The sequence below is a fragment of the Trachurus japonicus genome, chromosome 17 (assembly GCF_045865225.1).
Source record: "Trachurus japonicus isolate A0001 chromosome 17, Traja_1.0".
In the NCBI taxonomy this organism is placed as follows: Eukaryota; Metazoa; Chordata; class Actinopteri; order Carangiformes; family Carangidae; genus Trachurus; species Trachurus japonicus.
Window position 1 is genome coordinate 7230449 of NC_140923.1, and position 21692 is coordinate 7252140.

At 43.2% G+C, this 21692-nt stretch overlaps 2 protein-coding genes and 2 pseudogenes across 2 annotated transcripts; all 4 read left to right on the plus strand.

Moving 5' to 3' along the window:
- Positions 1 to 277: 277 nt before the first annotated feature.
- On the plus strand, positions 278 to 2510 carry LOC146969955 (tripartite motif-containing protein 16-like). The gene has a single exon (XM_085804772.1). The coding sequence runs from the start codon at positions 310 to 312 to the stop codon at positions 1975 to 1977; it is 1668 nt and encodes a 555-aa protein (XP_085660898.1). The 5' UTR covers positions 278 to 309; the 3' UTR covers positions 1978 to 2510.
- A 4814-nt stretch (positions 2511 to 7324) lies between these two features.
- Positions 7325 to 9068, plus strand: LOC146969956 (tripartite motif-containing protein 16-like; annotated as a pseudogene).
- Positions 9069 to 9967: 899 nt separating this feature from the next.
- On the plus strand, positions 9968 to 12217 carry LOC146969957 (tripartite motif-containing protein 16-like). Its single transcript, XM_085804769.1, has one exon. It carries the CDS (start codon positions 9991 to 9993, stop codon positions 11662 to 11664), a length of 1674 nt encoding a protein of 557 aa, XP_085660895.1. The 5' UTR covers positions 9968 to 9990; the 3' UTR covers positions 11665 to 12217.
- A 6191-nt stretch (positions 12218 to 18408) lies between these two features.
- Positions 18409 to 19729, plus strand: LOC146969958 (tripartite motif-containing protein 16-like; annotated as a pseudogene).
- The last annotated feature ends 1963 nt before the right edge of the window (positions 19730 to 21692 follow it).

Below are 21692 nucleotides of genomic sequence, written 5' to 3' on the forward strand. Positions count from 1 at the left end.
TCAGCAGGGACCCAGTGGAGAGGCCGAGCTGCTTCAAGTGCCTGGGAGTACAAATCATGGTCCAGGAAATTAAAATAACTTTGTTGTTGAGCAATGTTGTGTTGTGCCTGTTGTGCCGGTCCCAAAGTTTCCACACTGATCATTTGTTTCCTTGTCCCCTCCCCTTCAGATCTACAGTCTGAAGATGGGTGGAACCAACATGTGGTGAAGAGGAGGAGCTGACAGGCCCCGTTCACTGGTCAGACAAGTTCAACTGGCTCCATTTCTGATCAAGTGAAACTCAGACAGTCGTCGTCTGTGAGAGGTGAAATGGCGCAGAAAGGAGTTCATCTGGACCAGGAGACCTTCTCTTGTTCCATCTGTCTGGATCTACTGAAGGATCCAGTGACTATTCCCTGTGGACACAGCTACTGCTTCAACTGTATTAAAACCCACTGGGATGGAGAGGATGGGAAGAAAATCTACAGCTGTCCTCAGTGTAGGAAGAACTTCACACCAAGACCTGACCTGGTGAAAAACACCATGTTAGCAGCTTTAGTGGAGGAGCTGAAGAAGACTGGACTCCAAGCTGCTCCTGCTGATCACTGCTATGCTGGACCTGAAGATGTGGCCTGTGATGTCTGCACTGGGAGGAAACTCAAAGCTGTCAAGTCCTGTCTGCAATGTCTGGTCTCTTATTGTGAGAAACACCTGCAGCCTCATTATGATGTAGCTCCATTAAAGAAACACAAGCTGGTGGAGCCCTCCAAGAAGCTCCAGGAGAACATCTGCTCTCGTCATGATGAGGTGATGAAGATGTTCTGCCGCACTGATCAGCAGTGTATCTGTTATCTCTGCTCTGTGGATGAACATAAAGGCCACGACACAGTCTCAGCTGCAGCAGAAAGGACTGAGAGGCAGAGAGAGCTGGAGCTGAGTCGACAAAAAATCCAGCAGAGAATCCAGGACAGAGAGAACGACGTGAAGGTGCTTCAACAGGAGGTGGAGGCCATCAATGGCTCTGCTGATAAAGCAGTGGAGGACAGTGAGAAGATCTTCACTCAGCTGATCCGTCTCATGGAGAAAAGAAGCTCTGAGCTGAAGCAGCAGATCAGATCCCAGCAGGAAACTCAAGTGAGTGGAGTCAAAGAGCTTCAGAAGAAGCTGGAGCAGGAGATCACTGAGCTGAAGAGGAAAGACGCTGAGTTGAAGCTGTTGTCACACACAGAGGATCACACCCAGTTTCTACACAACTACCCCTCACTATCAGCACTCAGTCCATCTACACACTCATCCAGCATCAATATCCGTCCTCTCAGACACTTTGAAGATGTGACAGCAGCTGTGTCAGAGCTCAGAGATAAACTACAGGACCTTCTGAGAGACACATGGACAAACATCTCACTGACAGAGACTCAAGTGGATGTTTTACTGTCACCACCACCAGAGCCCAGGGCCAGAGCTGACTTCTTAAGATATTCACAGGAAATCACACTGGATCCAAACACAGCAAAGATGCGTCTGTTATTATCTGAGGGAAATAGAAAAGTAACACGAGGTGAAAAACAGTCTTATTCTGATCACCCAGACAGATTCACTACATGTTGGCAGGTGCTGAGTCGAGAGAGTCTGACTGGACGTTGTTACTGGGAGGTGGAGTGGAGAGGAGGAAAAGTTTCTGTAGCCGTAGCATACAAGAATATCAGCAGATCAGGGTATGTGACTGAATGTGGATTTGGACGTAATGACAAATCATGGGCTTTATTTTGTTTCAACAGTTTCACATTTTGGTTCAACAAGATCGAGACTCCAGTCTCAGGTCCTGAGTCCTCCAGAGTAGGAGTGTACCTGGATCACAGTGCAGGTATTCTGTCCTTCTACAGCATCTCTGAAACCATGACTCTCCTCCACAGAGTCCAGACCACATTCACTCAGCCTCTACATGCTGGACTTTGGGTTGGTTCTGGAGCCACAGCAGAGTTGTGTAAACTCAAATAGACAAAGATCATTGAAGGTGCAGTTGGTTAAAATCTGTATTTTAGTTCATCACTTTCTTTAGTCTCCATGTTTGTTGCTAAAAGCTCATTGCTGTTGTGTCTCTGCACTGCACAGAGATCACCTGTCAATCAAACATTGTGGGCGGGACTTTGACCTCTTGTCATTTCTTGTTGTGTTGATGTTTGAGTTTTTTGAGGTGGAGCTGGAGCCGTGGAGGAGATCACTGCTCATGATGATGTTTCTTTACCTAAACTCACATTTCTCCATGAAAATAGAAACTTCTCTGAGCTCTAAATGTTTGTTAGATATTTTGTGTTGATGTGTTTGTGTTGTTGTTGTTTGGGCCTTACCAGAGAAATCACCAGACCTTCCTTCATCACTGAGGTTTGTTGTCACTGTGGAAACTAAAAAATCTAGAGTCACATTTACATTGATGTGTTGTTAGAGGGATGTGAGGTTTAATCAAAGTGTAAATAACATGATGATAATCAATGAGGACATGATTGATAATTTTCAGAGTTTCAGGTGAATCACAGTGATTGTGTAGTTGATGTGAATCCGTTCATCAAATCACTGAACAGGAGTAGTTTTACAGACTCTGGCTTTTCTCCAAGTGAGTTTAGTGAACAAATAAACACTGATTCCATTCATTAGTGTTTTATTTTGCAAAAGTCCAGACGATCACACCACTTTATGCAAACTGTCAACTCTAATGATGTTTTTGCCAATCCTTCTTGTTGATTCATAATTCATGCCACTGTAAATAAATTATTTTTCTTTTATCCAGACTGCTTTTGTCTACAGCTTCTTTATTGTTCATAATTAACATGAGAGACATTATACTGACTCTGGCTGCTTTTTGTGCCTGATAAATGAACAGAGCAGTGTGTGTAATACCAGAGTCTGACCAGCAGGAGGTGACATGATGCAGGAAATTTAAATCACTTTGTTGTTGAGCAATGTTGAATGAACTGTTGTCATACATTTTCAATGACTCAACCCTTGAATGTTTCTACAGTAAAATCCTAAATCTTTTTTAACAGACCGACTCCAACATGTTAAAGTCAATGGTATTAAATATAGCAGCATAGTTTTAAAACACTGGGGTTCCCGCCATAGGTTGTGTTTTATCACCCATCCTCCTTTCCAGACGGTGCTGTATGTGGACTCCATGTCCTTCTGATTCCAGGAGAGCTCTAAAGAGAGAGAGTACTAAACATTTTAAAATCCATAAAAGGGTTCTGCTGAAATTTTTGTTGAAAACAAAGGAGTGAGGTGAGTGAATGAGCCAGCGGTAAAAGACGCATGGTCCTCCACCCCATGCATCACCTGATTACCTACACCCGAATAACAAGACCTGTAAAAGAATATGATGTTACCTTTAAAAATCAAGTATGGTTTGTTTTATTATTCCTACAATCAAAGTATAATCATTTTAATTGTTTTGATGTTTATTACTTTAATATTATATCATTGTTTGATTTACTTGTTTGAAGGGGTAATGTTTTATAATTGCAATTAACTCAGTAAAGTCATTCGGGGTGAACGAGTGAATCCTTGCCCATGTCAGCAGCAGTCTGTGTTTCCCACAGATGATCTGTTGCTTACCTCTCAGAGTAATAACATGTACCCCTTAGTCTTACTTCTGGATGGACAGAGGGCCTCAGTACAGTGAGCTCATCCACTTAATTTTGCAGAAGTTGTACTGACTGTGTAGAGATTAAAGGCTAAGACAACTTGGAAAAAAGGATTGTGTGTGTGCTATCACCACGCATAGATGAAAGAGAAGCACAGCCAGGATAATAAACAGGCACACCAGGTGGCTGCTTGCCAACCTGAAGGTCCGTGATTAATTAGTTTTCAATGTATGTATAATTGCAAGTTATAACATGGAAGTCATAAAACAACTTTTGACAGAATTATGGGTGTAAGAGAACTTGTTCAACACGGATGAGAAGAGACACTTGTTAGTGTGGAGCAGCTGTGCAGGTTTCCTGGAAACAGAAGAAAGGAGCTGATCATCTATACTAAACTACTGTATATAAGCCCCTGTATTAACAGTTTGATTCAGTCACTCACTTTTTGTTCGTCGCAGTGCAATGCTTTGCATGAAGTTCCTTACTTTTATTTTTCTTATCTTTTGTCTACGTATGCGACTCGGGTTGTTTTTCCTTTGTTTTGTTCTTAAGTGAACTAAAGACAACTCTACTTCAGATCCATCTTTTCCAGCGTTTAATTTTGAGTTTTGGAGTTTATTTTTATTACAGTAAGTGGTGTGGGACAACTCAACGGCCCAAAAAGAGATTTTTTCCTTCATCACTGTGCTTATAAAGACACCGCTATTCTGCCGCCCGTAGAGACCTGACAAAACCCAGGAGACAGTCAAATAAACACATGTGGCTCCTACAGATCCTGATTTTTGGACAAGTTGAACGTGATTTCATTACTGCTGTTTCATGAGATTGTATGCATCATGGGTTCAAATATGATTTTCATGTGTGTTGTGGTTTTATGTTTTTGAGCCCTAAACGGAAGACGGATTTCAATCACTAGGTGATCTACAATAACGTTTTTTGGAATTGATTTTTAATTTAATTTAATTTAATTGTTGCCACACCTATTACTTTAGTTCACTTATGCACATATATAATGTTCACCACTGTACCTGATAAGCTGTTACAAACTGGCTGAAGGACTTTTTACTGGTTGTTGTTGTTGTTAAACACAAACCCACTTCCTGACTCCTGTTGGGGTGTTTTTCCATTTTTTCACTGAACATTTATATCTACTGATTAACTCTGAGCATATGACTACTAATTAGCACTTAAGGTTTATACCTGCGCTGATGATTACTGATTAAAGCTGAGCACTTAAAGGAGAATCCCGGCCATTTTTTGTAACCCCTAAATCGTTTCCCTGATGGTCACCCAGTGTTGGGGGGAGCAAAAAACGTGACTTAAATTGATGCAGGCAAACCAGAGTTACACTATGACTAGACGGCGCTCGGGATAGCGACAACGCTAACCTATGGGGGCAATTTGTTCAACCACAACAAACACTCAAATATCTATGGTTGTGATAATTTCTTTACAAAACAAACGGTCGGAGATATTTTGGACATTACCACTGCACTGCTCGACCATTTATTTTTGTAAAGAAATTATCACAACAAGGAAAAAGTGTTTGTTTCTGTGGCGGGGAGAGGCGCTCTGTGATCGGATAGTAATGTCTTTCCAGGACGTTTCAGAGTTAGGCTATCTGAGGTGAGTGGCTGCTTGCAAAAACACAATACTGTTTATACTGTACACTATATGAGTTCAGTGGTGTCTCATAAGGATTCGAGTCATGTACTATAGATATTTGATTGTTTTCTGAGTGTTTGTTGTGGTTGAAAGAATTGCCCCCATGGGTTAGCCATGGTGTATCAATTTGAGTTGCATTCTTTGCTCCCCCCCAACACTGGGTGACCATCAAGTGTTTTATACTTTTTTACTGTGAATCAAGTTCAATCAAGTGTTGTTATGCTTCCGTGTTATGAAGAAAAACAAGTTTATTTAAAGCAGTACTTAAGAACTTTCAGTTTTGGTTGAGTTTGGTGGCACCAGTGGCCCAAAGCGGTAGTGTTTTGCCTGAAGGAAGACTCCATTTCCCATGAGCACCAGCGCATAGCGCCGTAAACATTCTGATCTCCAAGTGCATGGAACTTAAAGGTGTACAGAAATGGCCGTTTGTCCCGAATGTCGCGCCGAGTTATCACGAGCTGCAACACGAGTTTACCCGAGTAAGGAAAATGAATTTGATTGGTCGTTATCGAGCGGGCGGGACATTCAAAGCTTGGGGCGAGACCGAGCTCCGTGTGTGTGTGCGTGTCTCAGACGTTTGAATGACGGATTAAGGATCCAATATCAGTGGCTGACGTATAATCCGTGTGCCTGCATTATCCAATGTGGAAAAAAAAATACACACTTTCATCCCGGATTTACTCAAAAATAGAATTTTGCACAAAGTTTGGCCTACATCGTCTGAAAGATGAGTTATCACATTAATTTTATGACCCAGAGTGGGCTTAAATTCAATTTTCTTTTCTGTACACCTTTAACAGAAGACGTCCAAACTAAGTTTCTGTTACCAGCGGATCATTGTACACACACATACACAATCCGACGGGAACGTGCCGCATTGCCTGCTCCCTCCTCGTCGTGACTCACAAAAGTGAAAGTGAAACTTAAGTGAGAGCCAGGTTTCTACCATGCTCCTCAAAGCTACTTAGTGCCAGTGAAGGCGATACAGACCCCCTCAGGCCATGACAGAGGTGTCATTCAACCTGTTGTAAGTCGATGTACCATCACAAAAGTTATGAATATATTATATGAAGGTTGAAAAGTTGCTAGTGTTGGTTTACGTAAGCTAGATTTATAAAAATCTTTAGTTTACATGTAATGGATATGCTCAGTATACCATGTTTAGTTAACCTGTTGAACATTAAGAGAGACTTTCTGTTGGTGAGCAGCAGAGATATTCTTATGGAGTAGATTTATGAACAGGCCAGGCCTCAGCAACTGGACACAAAATTAGGGAGGATAGTAAGATAACACAGGTGGCTTTGAGGTGCAGGGGGTTAGATATCACCAGACAACTCCAAATATGGAGGAGGTATGGAGGAGGCGGAACAAAGTAGGGAAGTCTTCTTTTCAGGCCGTTGTCTCTGATGATTGGATGAATCGTGTGCCAAGAGGCTGGGACCAATCTGTGCACCAACAAAGGGAGAGCTAAGTCTCAACTGAAACTCAGACAGTCGTCATCTGTGAGAGGTGAAATGGCGCAGAAAGGAGTTCATCTGGACCAGGAAACCTTCTCTTGTTCCATCTGTCTGGATCTATTGAAAGATCCAGTGACTATTCCCTGTGGACACAGCTACTGCTTCAACTGTATTAAATCCCACTGGGATGGAGAGGATGGGAAGAAAATCCACAGCTGTCCTCAGTGTAGGAAGAAGTTCACACCAAGACCTGACCTGGTGAAAAACATCATGTTAGCAGATTTAGTGGAGGAGCTGAAGAAGACTGGACTCCAAGCTGCTCCTGATGATCACTGCTATGCTGGACCTGAAGATGTGGCCTGTGATGTCTGCACTGGGAGAAAACTCAAAGCTGTCAAATCCTGTTTGATTTGTTTGGCCTCCTACTGTGAGAAACATCTGCAACTTCATCATGATGTGGCTCCATTAAAGAAGCACAAGCTGGTGGAGCCCTCCAAGAAGCTCCAGAAGAACATCTGCTCTCGTCATGATGAGGTGATGAAGATTTTCTGCCGCACTGATCAGAAGTATATTTGTCTTGTCTGCCTTATGGATGAACATAAAGGCCACGACACAGTCTCAGCTGCAGCAGAAAGGACTGAGAGGCAGAGAGAGCTGGAACTGAGTCGACAAAAAATCCAGCGGAGAATCCAGGAGACAGAGAAAGATGTGAAGGTGCTTCAACAGGAGGTGGAGGCCACCAATGGCTCTGCTGATAAAGCAGTGGAGGACAGTGAGAAGATCTTCACTCAGCTGATCCGTCTCATGGAGAAAAGAAGCTCTGAGCTGAAGCAGCAGATCAGATCCCAGCAGGAAACTCAAGTGAGTGGAGTCAAAGAGCTTCAGAAGAAGCTGGAGCAGGAGATCACTGAGCTGAAGAGGAAAGACGCTGAGCTGAAGCTGCTGTCACACACAGAGGATCACACCCAGTTTCTACACAACTACCCCTCACTGTCAGCACTCAGTCCATCTACACACTCATCCAGCATCAATATCCGTCCTCTCAGACACTTTGAGGATGTGACAGCAGCTGTGTCAGAGCTCAGACACTTAAACTACAGGACCTTCTGAGAGACACATGGACAAACATCTCACTGACAGAGACTCAAGTGGATGTTTCACTGTCACCACCAGAGCCCAGGACCAGAGCTGGATTCTTAAGATATTCACAGGAAATCACACTGGATCCAAATACAGCACACGACAAATTGTTATTATCTGAGGGAAACAGGAAAGCAACACGAGGTAAAGATCAGTCTTATTCTAGTCACTCAGACAGATTCACTGGTTATTGTCAGGTCCTGAGTAGAGAGAGTCTGACTGGACGTTGTTACTGGGAGGTGGAGACGAGAGGAGAAAGAGTTGATGTAGCAGTCGCATACAAGAATATCAGCAGAGCAGGGGGCGGGAAGGAATGTGGATTTGGATTCAATGACAAATCTTGGGCGTTAGTTTGTTTCAACAACAGTTTCACATTTTGTTTCAACGACAACCAGACTCCAGTCTCAGGTCCTCAGTCCTCCAGAGTAGGAGTGTACCTGGATCACAGAGCAGGTATTCTGTCCTTCTACAGCGTCTCTGAAACCATGACTCTCCTCCACAGAGTTCAGACCACATTCACTCAGCCTCTACATGCTGGAGTTTATCTTTATTGTGATGGAGATACAACAGAGTTGTGTAAACTCAAACAGACAAAGATCATTGAAGGTGCAGTTGGTTAAAATCTGTATTTTAGTTCATCACTTTCTTTAGTCTCCATGTTTGTTGCTAAAAGCTCATTGCTGTTGTGTCTCTGCACTGCACAGAGATCACCTGTCAATCAAACATTGTGGGCGGGACTTTGACCTCTTGTCATTTCTTGTTGTGTTGATGTTTGAGTTTGTTGAGGTGGAGCTGGAGCCGTGGAGGAGATCACTGCTCATGTTGATGTTTCTTTACCTAAACTCACATTTCTCCACATGAAAATAGAAACTTCTCTGAGCTCTAAATGTCTTTTGGATATTTGTGTTGATGTGTTTGTGTGTTGTTGTTGTTGTTTGGGCCTTACCAGAGAAATCACCAGACCTTCCTTTATCACTGAGGATTGTTCTCACTGTTGAAACTAAGAAATCTAGTTACATTTACACTAATGTGTTGTTAAAGGGATATGAGGTTTAATCAAAGTGTAAATATCATAATTATAATCAATAATGATTTTTTGATATTCAGGTGAGTCACAGTGATTGTGTGGATTAAGTGAATCTGTTCATCACTGAACAAGGGTCATTTTACAGACTTGTCTGATTGAACTGAAATCTGAAAACTGATGCTCAACACAAGAGGGCGCCGTCCTCCTGCTGAAAGTACAGAACCACTGAATGTCTGGTGAGTTTAGTGAACAAATCATTGCTGAGCCCATTAGTTAGTTTTTTCTTATGCAAAAGTCCAGAGGATCAGACCACTTTATGCAAACTATCGACTCTAATGTTGCGCGTTTGTCAGTGCTACTTGTTTATTCATGATTCATGCCACTGTAAATAAATTATTTTTCATTTATCCATACTGCCTTTGTCTACAGCTTCTTTAATGTTCATTATTAACATCAGAGACATTATACTGACTCTGGCTGCTTCTTGTGCCTGTTAAATGAACAGAGCAATGTGTGTAATACCAGAGTTTGACCAGCAGGAGGCGACATGGTTCAGGAAATTTAAATCACCTTGTTGTTGAGCAATGTTGAATTGTTGTAACTTTTCTATGACTCAACCCTTGAATGTTTCTACAGTTAGCTACAATCCTAAATCTTGCTGCCAGACCTGTTGCTTTAGTTCACTAATGCACATATACACTTAATAATGTTCACAACTATGACAAACTGACTGAATGACTTTTTACTGTTTCACAAACCCACGTTCTGACTCCTGATCACAAAACTGTGACCACTTTTACACCTTTATTGTTCAGTATGATATCTCTGGTAATTGACCTTCGATCCATGAATTGGACTTCAGGCTTATATTGTTGTGCCGATCCCAAAGTTTCCACTCTGCTCATGTTTCCTTGTTCCCTGCCCTTCAGATCTACAGTTTGAAGATGGGTGGAACCAACATGTGGTGAAGAGAAGGAGCTCACAGGCCCCGTTCACTGCAGAGACACATGTTGTTTAGATCAGAGCTCAAACTAGTTTCACTTCTGAGCAACAGAAACTCAGACAGTCGTCGTCTGTGAGAGGTGAAATGGCGCAGAAAGGAGTTCATCTGGACCGGGAGACCTTCTCTTGTTCCATCTGTCTGGATCTACTGAAGGATCCAGTGACTATTCCCTGTGGACACAGCTACTGCTTCAACTGTATTAAAACCCACTGGGATGAAGAGGATGGGAAGAAAATCTACAGCTGTCCTCAGTGTAGGAAGAACTTCACACCAAGACCTGTCCTGGTGAAAAACACCATGTTAGCAGCTTTAGTGGAGGAGCTGAAGAAGACTGGACTCCAAGATGCTCCTGCTGATCACTGCTATGCTGGACCTGAAGATGTGGCCTGTGATGTCTGCACTGGGAGAAAACTCAAAGCTGTCAAGTCCTGTTTGACGTGTCCGGCCTCCTATTGTGAGAAACACCTGCAGCTTCATTATGATGTGGCTCCATTAAAGAAACACAAGCTGGTGGAGCCCTCCAAGAAGCTCCAGGAGAACATCTGCTCTCGTCATGATGAGGTGATGAAGATTTTCTGCCGCACTGATCAGAAGTGTATTTGTCTTGTCTGCCTTGTGGATGAACATAAAGGCCACGACACAGTCTCAGCTGCAGCAGAAAGGACTGAGAGGCAGAGAGAGCTGGAGCTGAGTCGACAACAAATCCAGCAGAGAATCCAGGACAGAGAGAAAGATGTGAAGGTGCTTCAACAGGAGGTGGAGGCCATCAATGGCTCTGCTGATAAAGCAGTGGAGGACAGTGAGAAGATCTTCACTCAGCTGATCCGTCTCATGGAGAAAAGAAGCTCTGAGCTGAAGCAGCAGATCAGATCCCAGCAGGAAACTCAAGTGAGTGGAGTCAAAGAGCTTCAGAAGAAGCTGGAGCAGGAGATCACTGAGCTGAAGAGGAAAGACGCTGAGCTGAAGCTGCTGTCACACACAGAGGATCACACCCAGTTTCTACACAACTACCCCTCACTGTCAGCACTCAGTCCATCTACACACTCATCCAGCATCGATATCCGTCCTCTCAGACACTTTGAGGATGTGACAGCAGCTGTGTCAGAGCTCAGAGATCAACTACAGGACCTTCTGAGAGACACATGGACAAACATCTCACTGACTGAGACTCAAGTGGATGTTTTACCGTCACCACCAGAGCCCAGGACCAGAGCTGACTTCTTAAGATATTCACAGGAAATCACACTGGATCCAAACACAGCACACACACGTCTGTTATTGTCTGAGGGAAACAAGAAAGTAACATTAATGAGTAAAGAACAGTCTTATGCTGATCACCCAGACAGATTCAATATATGGTATCAGGTCCTGAGTAGAGAGAGCCTGACTGGACGTTGTTACTGGGAGGTGGAGTGGAGAGGAGGAAGAGTTGATGTAGCAGTCACATACAAGAATATCAGCAGAGAAGGGAACTCAAATGAATGTAGATTTGGACGTAATGACAAATCTTGGATGTTACATTGTAACAACAACAGTTTCTCATTTTGGTTCAACAACATCTATACTCCAGTCCCAGATCCTCAGTCCTCCAGAGTAGGAGTGTACCTGGATCACAGTGCTGGTATTCTGTCCTTCTACAGCGTCTCTGAAACCATGACTCTCCTCCACAGAGTCCAGACCACATTCACTCAGCCTCTACATGCTGGAGTTTTTTCTTACTGGGTTGGATCCACAGCGGAGTTGTGTAAACTCAAATAGACAAAGATCATTGAAGGTGCAGTTGGTTAAAATCTGTATTTTAGTTCATCACTTTCTTTAGTCTCCATGTTTGTTGCTAAAAGCTCATTGCTGTTTTCTCTCTGCACTGCACAGAGATCACCTGTCAATCAAACATTGTGGGCGGGACTTTGACCTCTTGTCATTTCTTGTTGTGTTGATGTTTGAGTTTGTTGAGGTGGAGCTGGAGCCGTGGAGGAGATCACTGCTCATGATGATGTTTCTTTACCTAAACTCACATTTCTCCACATGAAAATAGAAACTTCTCTGAGCTGTTGGATATTTTGTGTTGATGTGTTTGTGTGTTGTTGTTGTTTGGGCCTTAACAGAGAAATCACCAGACCTTCCTTTATCACTGAGGTTTGTTCTCACTGTGGAGTCACATTTACATTGATGTGTTGTTAGAGGGATATGAGATTTAATCAAAGTGTAAATAACATGATAATAATCAATGAGGACATGATTGATAATTTTCTGAGTTTCAGGTGAATCACAGTGATTGTGTAGTTGATGTGAATCCGTTCATCAAATCACTGAACAGGAGTCGTTTTACAGGCTCTGGCTTTTCTCCAAGTGAGTTTAGTGAACAAATAATCTCTGATTCCATTAGTTAGTGTTTTATTTTGCAAAAGTCCAGACGATCACACCACTTTATGTAAACTGTCAACTCTAATGTTGTTTTTGCCAATCCTTCTTGTTGATTCATGATTCATGCCACTGTAAATAAATTATTTTTCTTTTATCCAGACTGCCTTTGTCTACAGCTTCTTTATTGTTCATAATTAACATGAGAGACATTATACTGACTCTGGCTGCTTTTTGTGCCTGCTAAATGAACAGAGTTGTGTGTGTAATACCAGAGTTTTACCAGCAGGAGGCGATATGGTTCAGGAAATTTAAATCACTTAGTTGTTGAGCAATGTTGAATGAACTGTTGTCATAAATTTTCAATGACTCAACCCTTGAATGTTTCTACAGTAAAATCCTAAATCTTTTTTTACAGACCGACTCCAACATGTTAAAGTCAATGGTATTAAATATAGCAGCATAGTTTTAAAACACTGGGGTTCCCGCCATAGGTTGTGTTTTATCACCCATCCTCCTTTCCAGACGGTATTGTATGTGGACTCCATGTCCTTCTGCTTTCAGAAGAGCTAAAGTACTAAACATTTTAAAATCCCAAAAGTTCTGCTGAGGGGCGCTGGACACCAAGAAAGATAAAGATACTTTATTTATACACATAGGGAAATTATTGTTGAAAACAAAGGAGTGAGGTGAGTGGGTGAGCCGGGTGAGCCAGCGGTAAAAGACGCATGATCCTCCACCCCATGCATCACCTGATTACCTACACCCGTTGTGGTGGTATTTTTTTTTTATGAAAGATGACATAAAGGTTTAAGATTAACAAGACCTGTAAAAGAATATTATGTTACCTTTAAAAATCAAGTAAGGTTTGTTTTATTATTCCTGCAATCAAAGTATAATCATTTTAATCTGTTTGATGTTTATTACTTTTAATATTATATCATTGTTTGATTTACTTGTTTGAAGGGGTAATGTTTTATAATTGCAATTAACTCAGTAAAGTCATTCGGGGTGAACGAGTGAATCCTTGCCCATGTCAGCAGCAGTCTGTGTTTCCCACAGATGATCTGTTGCTTACCTCTCAGAGTAATAACATGTACCCCTTAGTCTTACTTCTGGATGGACAGAGGGCCTCAGTACAGTGAGCTCATCCACTTAATTTTGCAGAAGTTGTGCTGACTGTGTAGAGATTAAAGGCTAAGACGACTTGGAAAAAAGGATTGTGTGTGCTATCACCACGCATAGATGAAAGAGAAGCACAGCCAGGATAATAAACAGGCACACCAGGTGGCTGCTTGCCAACCTGAAGGTCCGTGATTAATTAATTTTCAATGTATGTATAATTGCAAGTTATAACATAGAAGTCATAAAACAACTTTTGACAGAATTATGGGTGTAAGAGAACTTCACGTTTAATTGTTGCCACACCTGTTGCTTTAGTTCACTTATGCACATATATAATGTTCACCACTGTACCTGATAAGCTGTTACAAACTGGCAGAAGGACTTTTTACTGGTTGTTGTTAAACACAAAACCCACTTCCCAACTCCTGTTGGGGTGTTTTTCCATTTTTTCACTGAACATTTATATCTACTGATTAACTCTGAGCATATGACTACTAATTAGCACTTAAGGTTTATACCTGCGCTGATGATTACTGATTAAAGCTGAGCACTTAAGGAGAATCCCGGCCATTTTTTTTTTACCCCTAAATCGTTTCCCTGATGGTCACCTTGTGTTGGGGTGTGAGGGACCGGAGCGGCCTCCCCACGTAAAGGGGATCAGGGCAGACCAGACTTAGGTGATGGAGGTTGGAAACAAAGCCAGCGAAGCGTCGAGTGCCAAAAGACAAGGTTTTTTATTTTAACAAAAATCAACAATAATCAACACACCCTCTGAGGGCAAAAACAGGTCCAAAAAATGACCCTACCCTAACCTCACACCAGGTTAGAACTGACCTCATAGCCTCACACCAGGCTAGAGCACCTTTCCTCAGAGCTGCCCGGAAGCCAAATGCCACTCCCTTAAATACAGCTGCTATGAGTTAACTTAATTGGGGCAAACCATTACTGCAGGGCAAACCAAACACTATAACGGTCCCTCAAACACATCATTTACATCAATACACACCAGAATAAACAATACATAACATATTTTAACCTTGTACAATCTTTCACATATCCACACAATACCTGTGCAACATGATCACATAAAACCATATGATACAACAAGACAAACACCCCTGAGCACCATGGGCTATGCCCACCCGGGCCCGCGCTCGTTAAAGACCGCCCCTGCAGCGGCGCGCTTCCACAGAGGAGCAGTGGAGCTGGACCGGGAGTGCAGGTGAATGTTGCGTGTAAATGAATGTATGCAGGACCAGAGTCTTTACCAGTGAACAGATGAAGAGTGGGACGAGTAGTGGGTACCTCACTACACGCCAGGATGGTAGGAAGGAGTGTAAACTGTCTCAGGTGACTTGTGGGTGTGGTGAGTGCGAGCAGCGGCGCACCGCGTTCCCAACACCGGTGCGTGGCTCATGCCACGTATGTGAACAAAGCACGACCCCAAACACACATATTATAAACATACACAACGTCTTCATAGAGTCTGTAGAATAATATGTGGGAGTGTGTGCGGGTGTATGACTGTGCGTGTGTGTACAAATGTCCGAGAAAAGTCTCTCATCGCTCCCACGTGGGCCACGCCAACCCGTGGCGTTCAACCCAAGAGACAGTGAGAAGGGGGGGGGTGCTCACCTTCTCACATTTCCCTCCCCCTCTGGAGTCTCGGCAACAGGGTGGCGAGACAAGCCTGCTAGCGTTCTGCTTGCCCACACGCCACTGCTGCTGCTGGTCCTGGAGCCCCTGGCGATGTCGGACTGGCTGGGACTGGAGCCCCAGAGCTCCCCCTCCCCCAGTGGGAAGTGGAGACCCCCTGGTTGACGCCCGCGCAGGAGAAAAGGTGGACGTCCTCGCTCAGCCTCGACGTCATCCCCGAGCCGATTCAGCCGGAACTGGACGCCCTGCCACTGCTGCTCCTGTGTCCGCGCCTCCCTCTTCTGGGTTTGCAGGGCGTTGACAAGGAGCGGATGCAAGGTGGCCAGATCACACCCCTCCAGCTGATCTCTGCCCGATGCCTGGGCCCCGGCCTCACCGTCCGGCTGCACCTCCTCTTCCTCGGCTTCATCTCGGGTCAGCCTGGGGCAATCCATCCTTCCCCAGGCCCGTCCGTCTTGCACCACACGGCCTCGCTTCCCAGCTCGTCCTCGTGTTCCACCTCCTCTCTCCAGCTTCTCAGGTGGTGCCCCAGATCCCACCACTGCCACCAAATGTGAGGGACCGGAGCGGCCTCCCCACGTAAAGGGGATCAGGGCAGACCAGACTTAGGTGATGGAGGTTGGAAACAAAGCCAGCGAAGCGTCGAGTGCCAAAAGACAAGGTTTTTTATTTTAACAAAAATCAACAATAATCAACACACCCTCTGAGGGCAAAAACAGGTCCAAAAAATGACCCTACCCTAACCTCACACCAGGTTAGAACTGACCTCATAGCCTCACACCAGGCTAGAGCACCTTTCCTCAGAGCTGCCCGGAAGCCAAATGCCACTCCCTTAAATACAGCTGCTATGAGTTAACTTAATTGGGGCAAACCATTACTGGTTTATTACACCCCTGAGCACCATGGGCTATGGGCTATGCTCCCCCTTCTCACATGGGGGGAGCAAAAAACGTGACTTAAATTGATGCAGGCAAACCAGAGTTACACCATGACTAGACGGCGCTCGGGATAGCGACAACGCTAACCTATGGGGGCTATTCGTTCAACCACAACAAACACTCAAATATCTATGGTTGTGATAATTTCTTTACAAAACAAACGGTCGGAGATATTTTGGACATTACCACTGCACTGCTCGACCATTTATTTTTGTAAAGAAATTATCACAACAAGGAAAAAGTGTTTGTTTCTGTGGCGGGGAGAGCAGGCGCTCTGTGATCGGATAGTAATGTCTTTCCAGGACATTTCAGAGTTAGGCTATCTGAGGTGAGAGACTACATGCAAAAACACAATACTGTTTATACTGTACACTATATGAGTTCAGTGGTGTCTCATAAGGATTCGAGTCATGTACTATAGATATTTGATTGTTTTCTGAGTGTTTGTTGTGGTTGAAAGAATTGCCCCCATGGGTTAGCCATGGTGTATCAATTTGAGTTGCATTCTTTGCTCCCCCCCAACACTGGGTGACCATCAAGTGTTTTATACTTTTTTTACTGTGAATCAAGTTCAATCAAGTGTTGTTATGCTTCCGTGTTATGAAGAAAAACAAGTTTATTTAAAGCAGTACTTAAGAACTTTCAGTTTTGGTTGAGTTTGGTGGCACCAGTGGCCCAAAGCGGTAGTGTTTTGCCTGAAGGAAGACTCCATTTCCCATGAGCACCAGCGCATAGCGCCGTAAACATTCTGATCTCCAAGTGCATGGAACTTAAAGGTGTACAGAAATGGCCGTTTGTCCTGTTTGTCGCGCCGAGTTATCACGAGCTGCAACATGAGTTTACCCGAGTAAGGAAAACGAATTTGATTGGTCGTTATCGAGCGGGCGGGACATTCAAAGCTTGGGGCGAGACCGAGCTCTGTGTGTGTGTGCGTGTCTCAGACGTTTGAATGACGGATTAAGGATCCAATATCAGTGGCTGATGAATCGTGTACAGGCTGACGTATAATCCGTGTGCCTGCATTATCCAATGTGGGAAAAAAAATACACACTTTCATCCCAGATTTACTCAAAAATAGAATTTTGCACAAAGTTTGGCCTACATCATCTGAAATATGAGTTATTACATTAATTTTATGACCCAGAGTGGGCTTAAATTCAATTTTCTTTTCTGTACACCTTTAACAGAAGACGTCCAAACTAAGTTTCTGTTATCAGCGGATCATTGTAAACACACATACACAATCCGACGGGAACGTGCCGCATTGCCTGCTCCCTCCTCGTCGTGACTCATAAAAGTGAAAGTGAAACTTAAGTGAGAGCCAGGTTTCTACCATGCTCCTCAAAGCTACTTAGTGCCAGTGAAGGCGATACAGACCCCCTCAGGCCATGACAGAGGTGTCATTCAACCTGTTGTAAGTCGATGTACCATCACAAAAGTTATGAATATATTATATGAAGGTTGAAAAGTTGCTTAGTGTTGGTTTACGTAAACTAGATTTATAAAAATCTTTAGTTTACATGTAATGGATATGCTCAGTATACCATGTTTAGTTAACCTGTTGAACATTAAGAGAGACTATCTGTTGGTAAGCAGCAGAGATATTCTTATGGAGTAGATTTATGAACAGGCCAGGCCTCAGCAACTGGACACAAAATTAGGGAGGATAGTAAGATAACGCAGGTGGCCTTGAGGTGCAGGGGGTTAGATATCACCAGACAACTCCAAATATGGAGGAGGCGGAACAAAGTAGGGAGGTCTTCTTTTCAGGCCGTTGTCTCTGATGATTGGATGAATCGTGTGCCAAGAGGCTGGGACCAATCTGTGCACCAACAAAGGGAGAGCTAAGTCTCAACTGAAACTCAGACAGTCGTCATCTGTGAGAGGTGAAATGGCGCAGAAAGGAGTTCATCTGGACCAGGAGACCTTCTCTTGTTCCATCTGTCTGGATCTATTGAAAGATCCAGTGACTATTCCCTGTGGACACAGCTACTGCTTCAACTGTATTAAATCCCACTGGGATGGAGAGGATGGGAGGAAAATCCACAGCTGTCCTCAGTGTAGGAAGAAGTTCACACCAAGACCTGACCTGGTGAAAAGCATCATGTTAGCAGATTTAGTGGAGGAGCTGAAGAAGACTGGACTCCAAGCTGCTCCTGATGATCACTGCTATGCTGGACCTGAAGATGTGGCCTGTGATGTCTGCACTGGGAGAAAACTCAAAGCTGTCAAATCCTGTTTGATTTGTTTGGCCTCCTACTGTGAGAAACATCTGCAACTTCATCATGATGTGGCTCCATTAAAGAAGCACAAGTTGGTGGAGCCCTCCAAGAAGCTCCAGAAGAACATCTGCTCTCGTCATGATGAGGTGATGAAGATTTTCTGCCGCACTGATCAGAAGTATATTTGTCTTGTCTGCCTTATGGATGAACATAAAGGCCACGACACAGTCTCAGCTGCAGCAGAAAGGACTGAGAGGCAGAGAGAGCTGGAGCTGAGTCGACAAAAAATCCAGCGGAGAATCCAGGACACAGAGAAAGATGTGAAGGTGCTTCAACAGGAGGTGGAGGCCATCAATGGCTCTGCTGATAAAGCAGTGAAGGGCAGTGAGAAGATCTTCACTCAGCTGATCCGTCTCATGGAGAAAAGAAGCTCTGAGCTGAAGCAGCAGATCAGATCCCAGCAGGAAACTCAAGTGAGTGGAGTCAAAGAGCTTCAGAAGAAGCTGGAGCAGGAGATCACTGAGCTGAAGAGGAAAGACGCTGAGCTGAAACTGCTGTCACACACAGAGGATCACACCCAGTTTCTACACAACTACCCCTCACTGTCAGCACTCAGTCCATCTACACACTCATCCAGCATCAATATCCGTCCTCTCAGACACTTAAACTACAGGACCTTCTGAGAGACACATGGACAAACATCTCACTGACAGAGACTGAAGTGGATGTTTTACTGTCACCACCAGAGCCCAGGACCAGAGCTGGATTCTTAAGATATTCACAGGAAATCACACTGGATCCAAATACAGCACACGACAAATTGTTATTATCTGAGGGAAACAGGAAAGCAACACGAGGTAAAGATCAGTCTTATTCTAGTCACTCAGACAGATTCACTGGTTATTGTCAGGTCCTGAGTAGAGAGAGTCTGACTGGACGTTGTTACTGGGAGGTGGAGAGGAGAGGAGAAAGAGTTGATGTAGCAGTCGCATACAAGAATATCAGCAGAGCAGGGGGCGGGAAGGAATGTGGATTTGGATTCAATGACAAATCTTGGGCGTTAGTTTGTTTCAACAACAGTTTCACATTTTGTTTCAACGATAACCAGACTCCAGTCTCAGGTCCTCAGTCCTCCAGAGTAGGAGTGTACCTGGATCACAGAGCAGGTATTCTGTCCTTCTACAGCGTCTCTGAAACCATGACTCTCCTCCACAGAGTCCAGACCACATTCACTCAGCCTCTACATGCTGGAGTTTATCTTTATTGTGATGGAGATACAACAGAGTTGTGTAAACTCAAACAGACAAAGATCATTGAAGGTGCAGTTGGTTAAAATCTGTATTTTAGTTCATCACTTTCTTTAGTCTCCATGTTTGTTGCTAAAAGTTCATTGCTGTTGTGTCTCTGCACTGCACAGAGATCACCTGTCAATCAAACATTGTGGGCGGGACTTTGACCTCTTGTCATTTCTTGTTGTGTTGATGTTTGAGTTTGTTGAGGTGGAGCTGGAGCCGTGGAGGAGATCACTGCTCATGATGATGTTTCTTTTCATAAACTCACATTTCTCCACATGAAAATAGAAACTTCTCTGAACTCTAAATGTCTTTTGGATATTTGTGTTGATGTGTTTGTGTGTTGTTGTTGTTTGGGCCTTACCAGAGAAATCACCAGACCTTCCTTTATCACTGAGGTTTGTTCTCACTATGGAAACTAAGAAATCTAGAGTTACATTTACACTAATGTGTTGTTAAAGGGATATGTGGTTTAATCAAAGTGTAAATATCATGATTTTTTGATATTCAGGTGAGTCACAGTGATTGTGTGGATTAAGTGAATCTGTTCATCAAATCACTGAACAAGAGTCGTTTTACAGACTTGTCTGATTGAACTGAAATCTGAAAACTGATGCTCAACACAAGAGGGCGCCGTCCTCCTGCTGAAAGTACAGAACCACTGATTGTCTGGTGAGTTTAGTGAACTAATCATCGCTGAGTCCATTAGTTAGTTTTTTCTTATGCAAAAGTCCAGAGGATCAGACCACTATATGCAAACTATCGACTCTAATGTTGGTTTTGGCCAATGCTACTTGTTAATTCATGATTCATGCCACTGTAAATAAATGATTTTCTTTTATACAGACTGTCTTTGTCTACAGTTTCTTTAAAGTTCATAATTAACATGAGAGACATTATACTGACTCTGGCTGCTTCTTGTGCCTGTTAAATGAACAGAGCAGTGTGTGTAATACCAGAGTTTTACCAGCAGGAGGCGACATGGTCCAGGAAATTTAAATCACTTTGTTGTTGAGCAATGTTGAATGAAATGTTGTCATAACTTTTTAATGACTCAACTCTTGAATGTTTCTACAGTAAAATCCTAAATCTTTTTAACAGACAGACTCCAACATGTTAAAGTCAATGGTATTAAATATAGCAGCATAGTTTTAAAACACTGGGGTTCCCGCCATAGGTTGTGTTTTATCGCCCATCCTCCTTTCCAGGAGGTACTGTATGTGGACTCCATGACCTTCTGCTTTCAGAAGAGCTAAAGTACTAAACATTTTAAAATCCAAAGAGTTGTGCTGAGGGGCACTGGACATCAAGATAGATAGAGATACTTTATTTATACCCATATGGAAATTATTGTTGAAAACAATGGTGATGCATGGGGTGCCATGCATCACCTGATTACCTCCCCGTGCTTACAAAGACAACGCTATACCGCTGCCCGTAGAAACCTGGCAAAACCCAAGAGACAGTCAAATAAACAGTTGTGGCTCCTATAGATCCTGTTTTTAGGACAAGCTACACGTGATTTCATTACTGCTGTTTAATGCGATTTTATGCATCATGGATTCAAATATGATTTGGTTTTATGTTTTTGAGCCCTAAACGGAAGAAGGTTTTCAATCACTAGGTGATGTACAATAAAGTTTTTGGGAATTGACTTTGAATTTAACTTAATAGTTGCCACACCTGTTGCTTTAGTTCACTTATGCACATATATAATGTTCACCACTGTACCCGATAAGCTGTTACAAACTGGCTGAAGGACTTTTTACCGGTTGTTGTTGTTAAACACAAAACCCACTTCCTGACTCCTGTTGGGGTGTTTTCCCATTTTTTCACTGAACATTTATATCTAGTGATTAATTCTGAGCATATGACTACTAATTAGCACTGAAGAATTATACCTGCACTGATGATAACTGATTAAAGCTGAGCACTTAAAGGAGAATTCTGCTCATTTTTTACCCCTAAATCGTTTCCCTGATGGTCACCCAGTGTTGGGGGGAGCAAAAAAACGTGACTTAAATTGATGCAGGCAAACTGGAGTTACACCATGGCTAGACGGCGATCGGGATAGCGACAACGCTAACCTATATGGGCAATTCTTTCAACCACAACAAACACTCAAAAAACAATCACATATCTATATGTTGGATAAAGTGACATATATTTCAATGTTTTTTGTTTTTGTTTTG

What these genes read in the sequence shown, in the direction of transcription:
- LOC146969955 (XM_085804772.1), top strand. Translation starts at nt 310, where the DNA reads ATGGCGCAGAAAGGAGTTCATCTGGACCAGGAGACCTTCTCTTGTTCC.
- LOC146969957 (XM_085804769.1), top strand. Translation starts at nt 9,991, where the DNA reads ATGGCGCAGAAAGGAGTTCATCTGGACCGGGAGACCTTCTCTTGTTCC.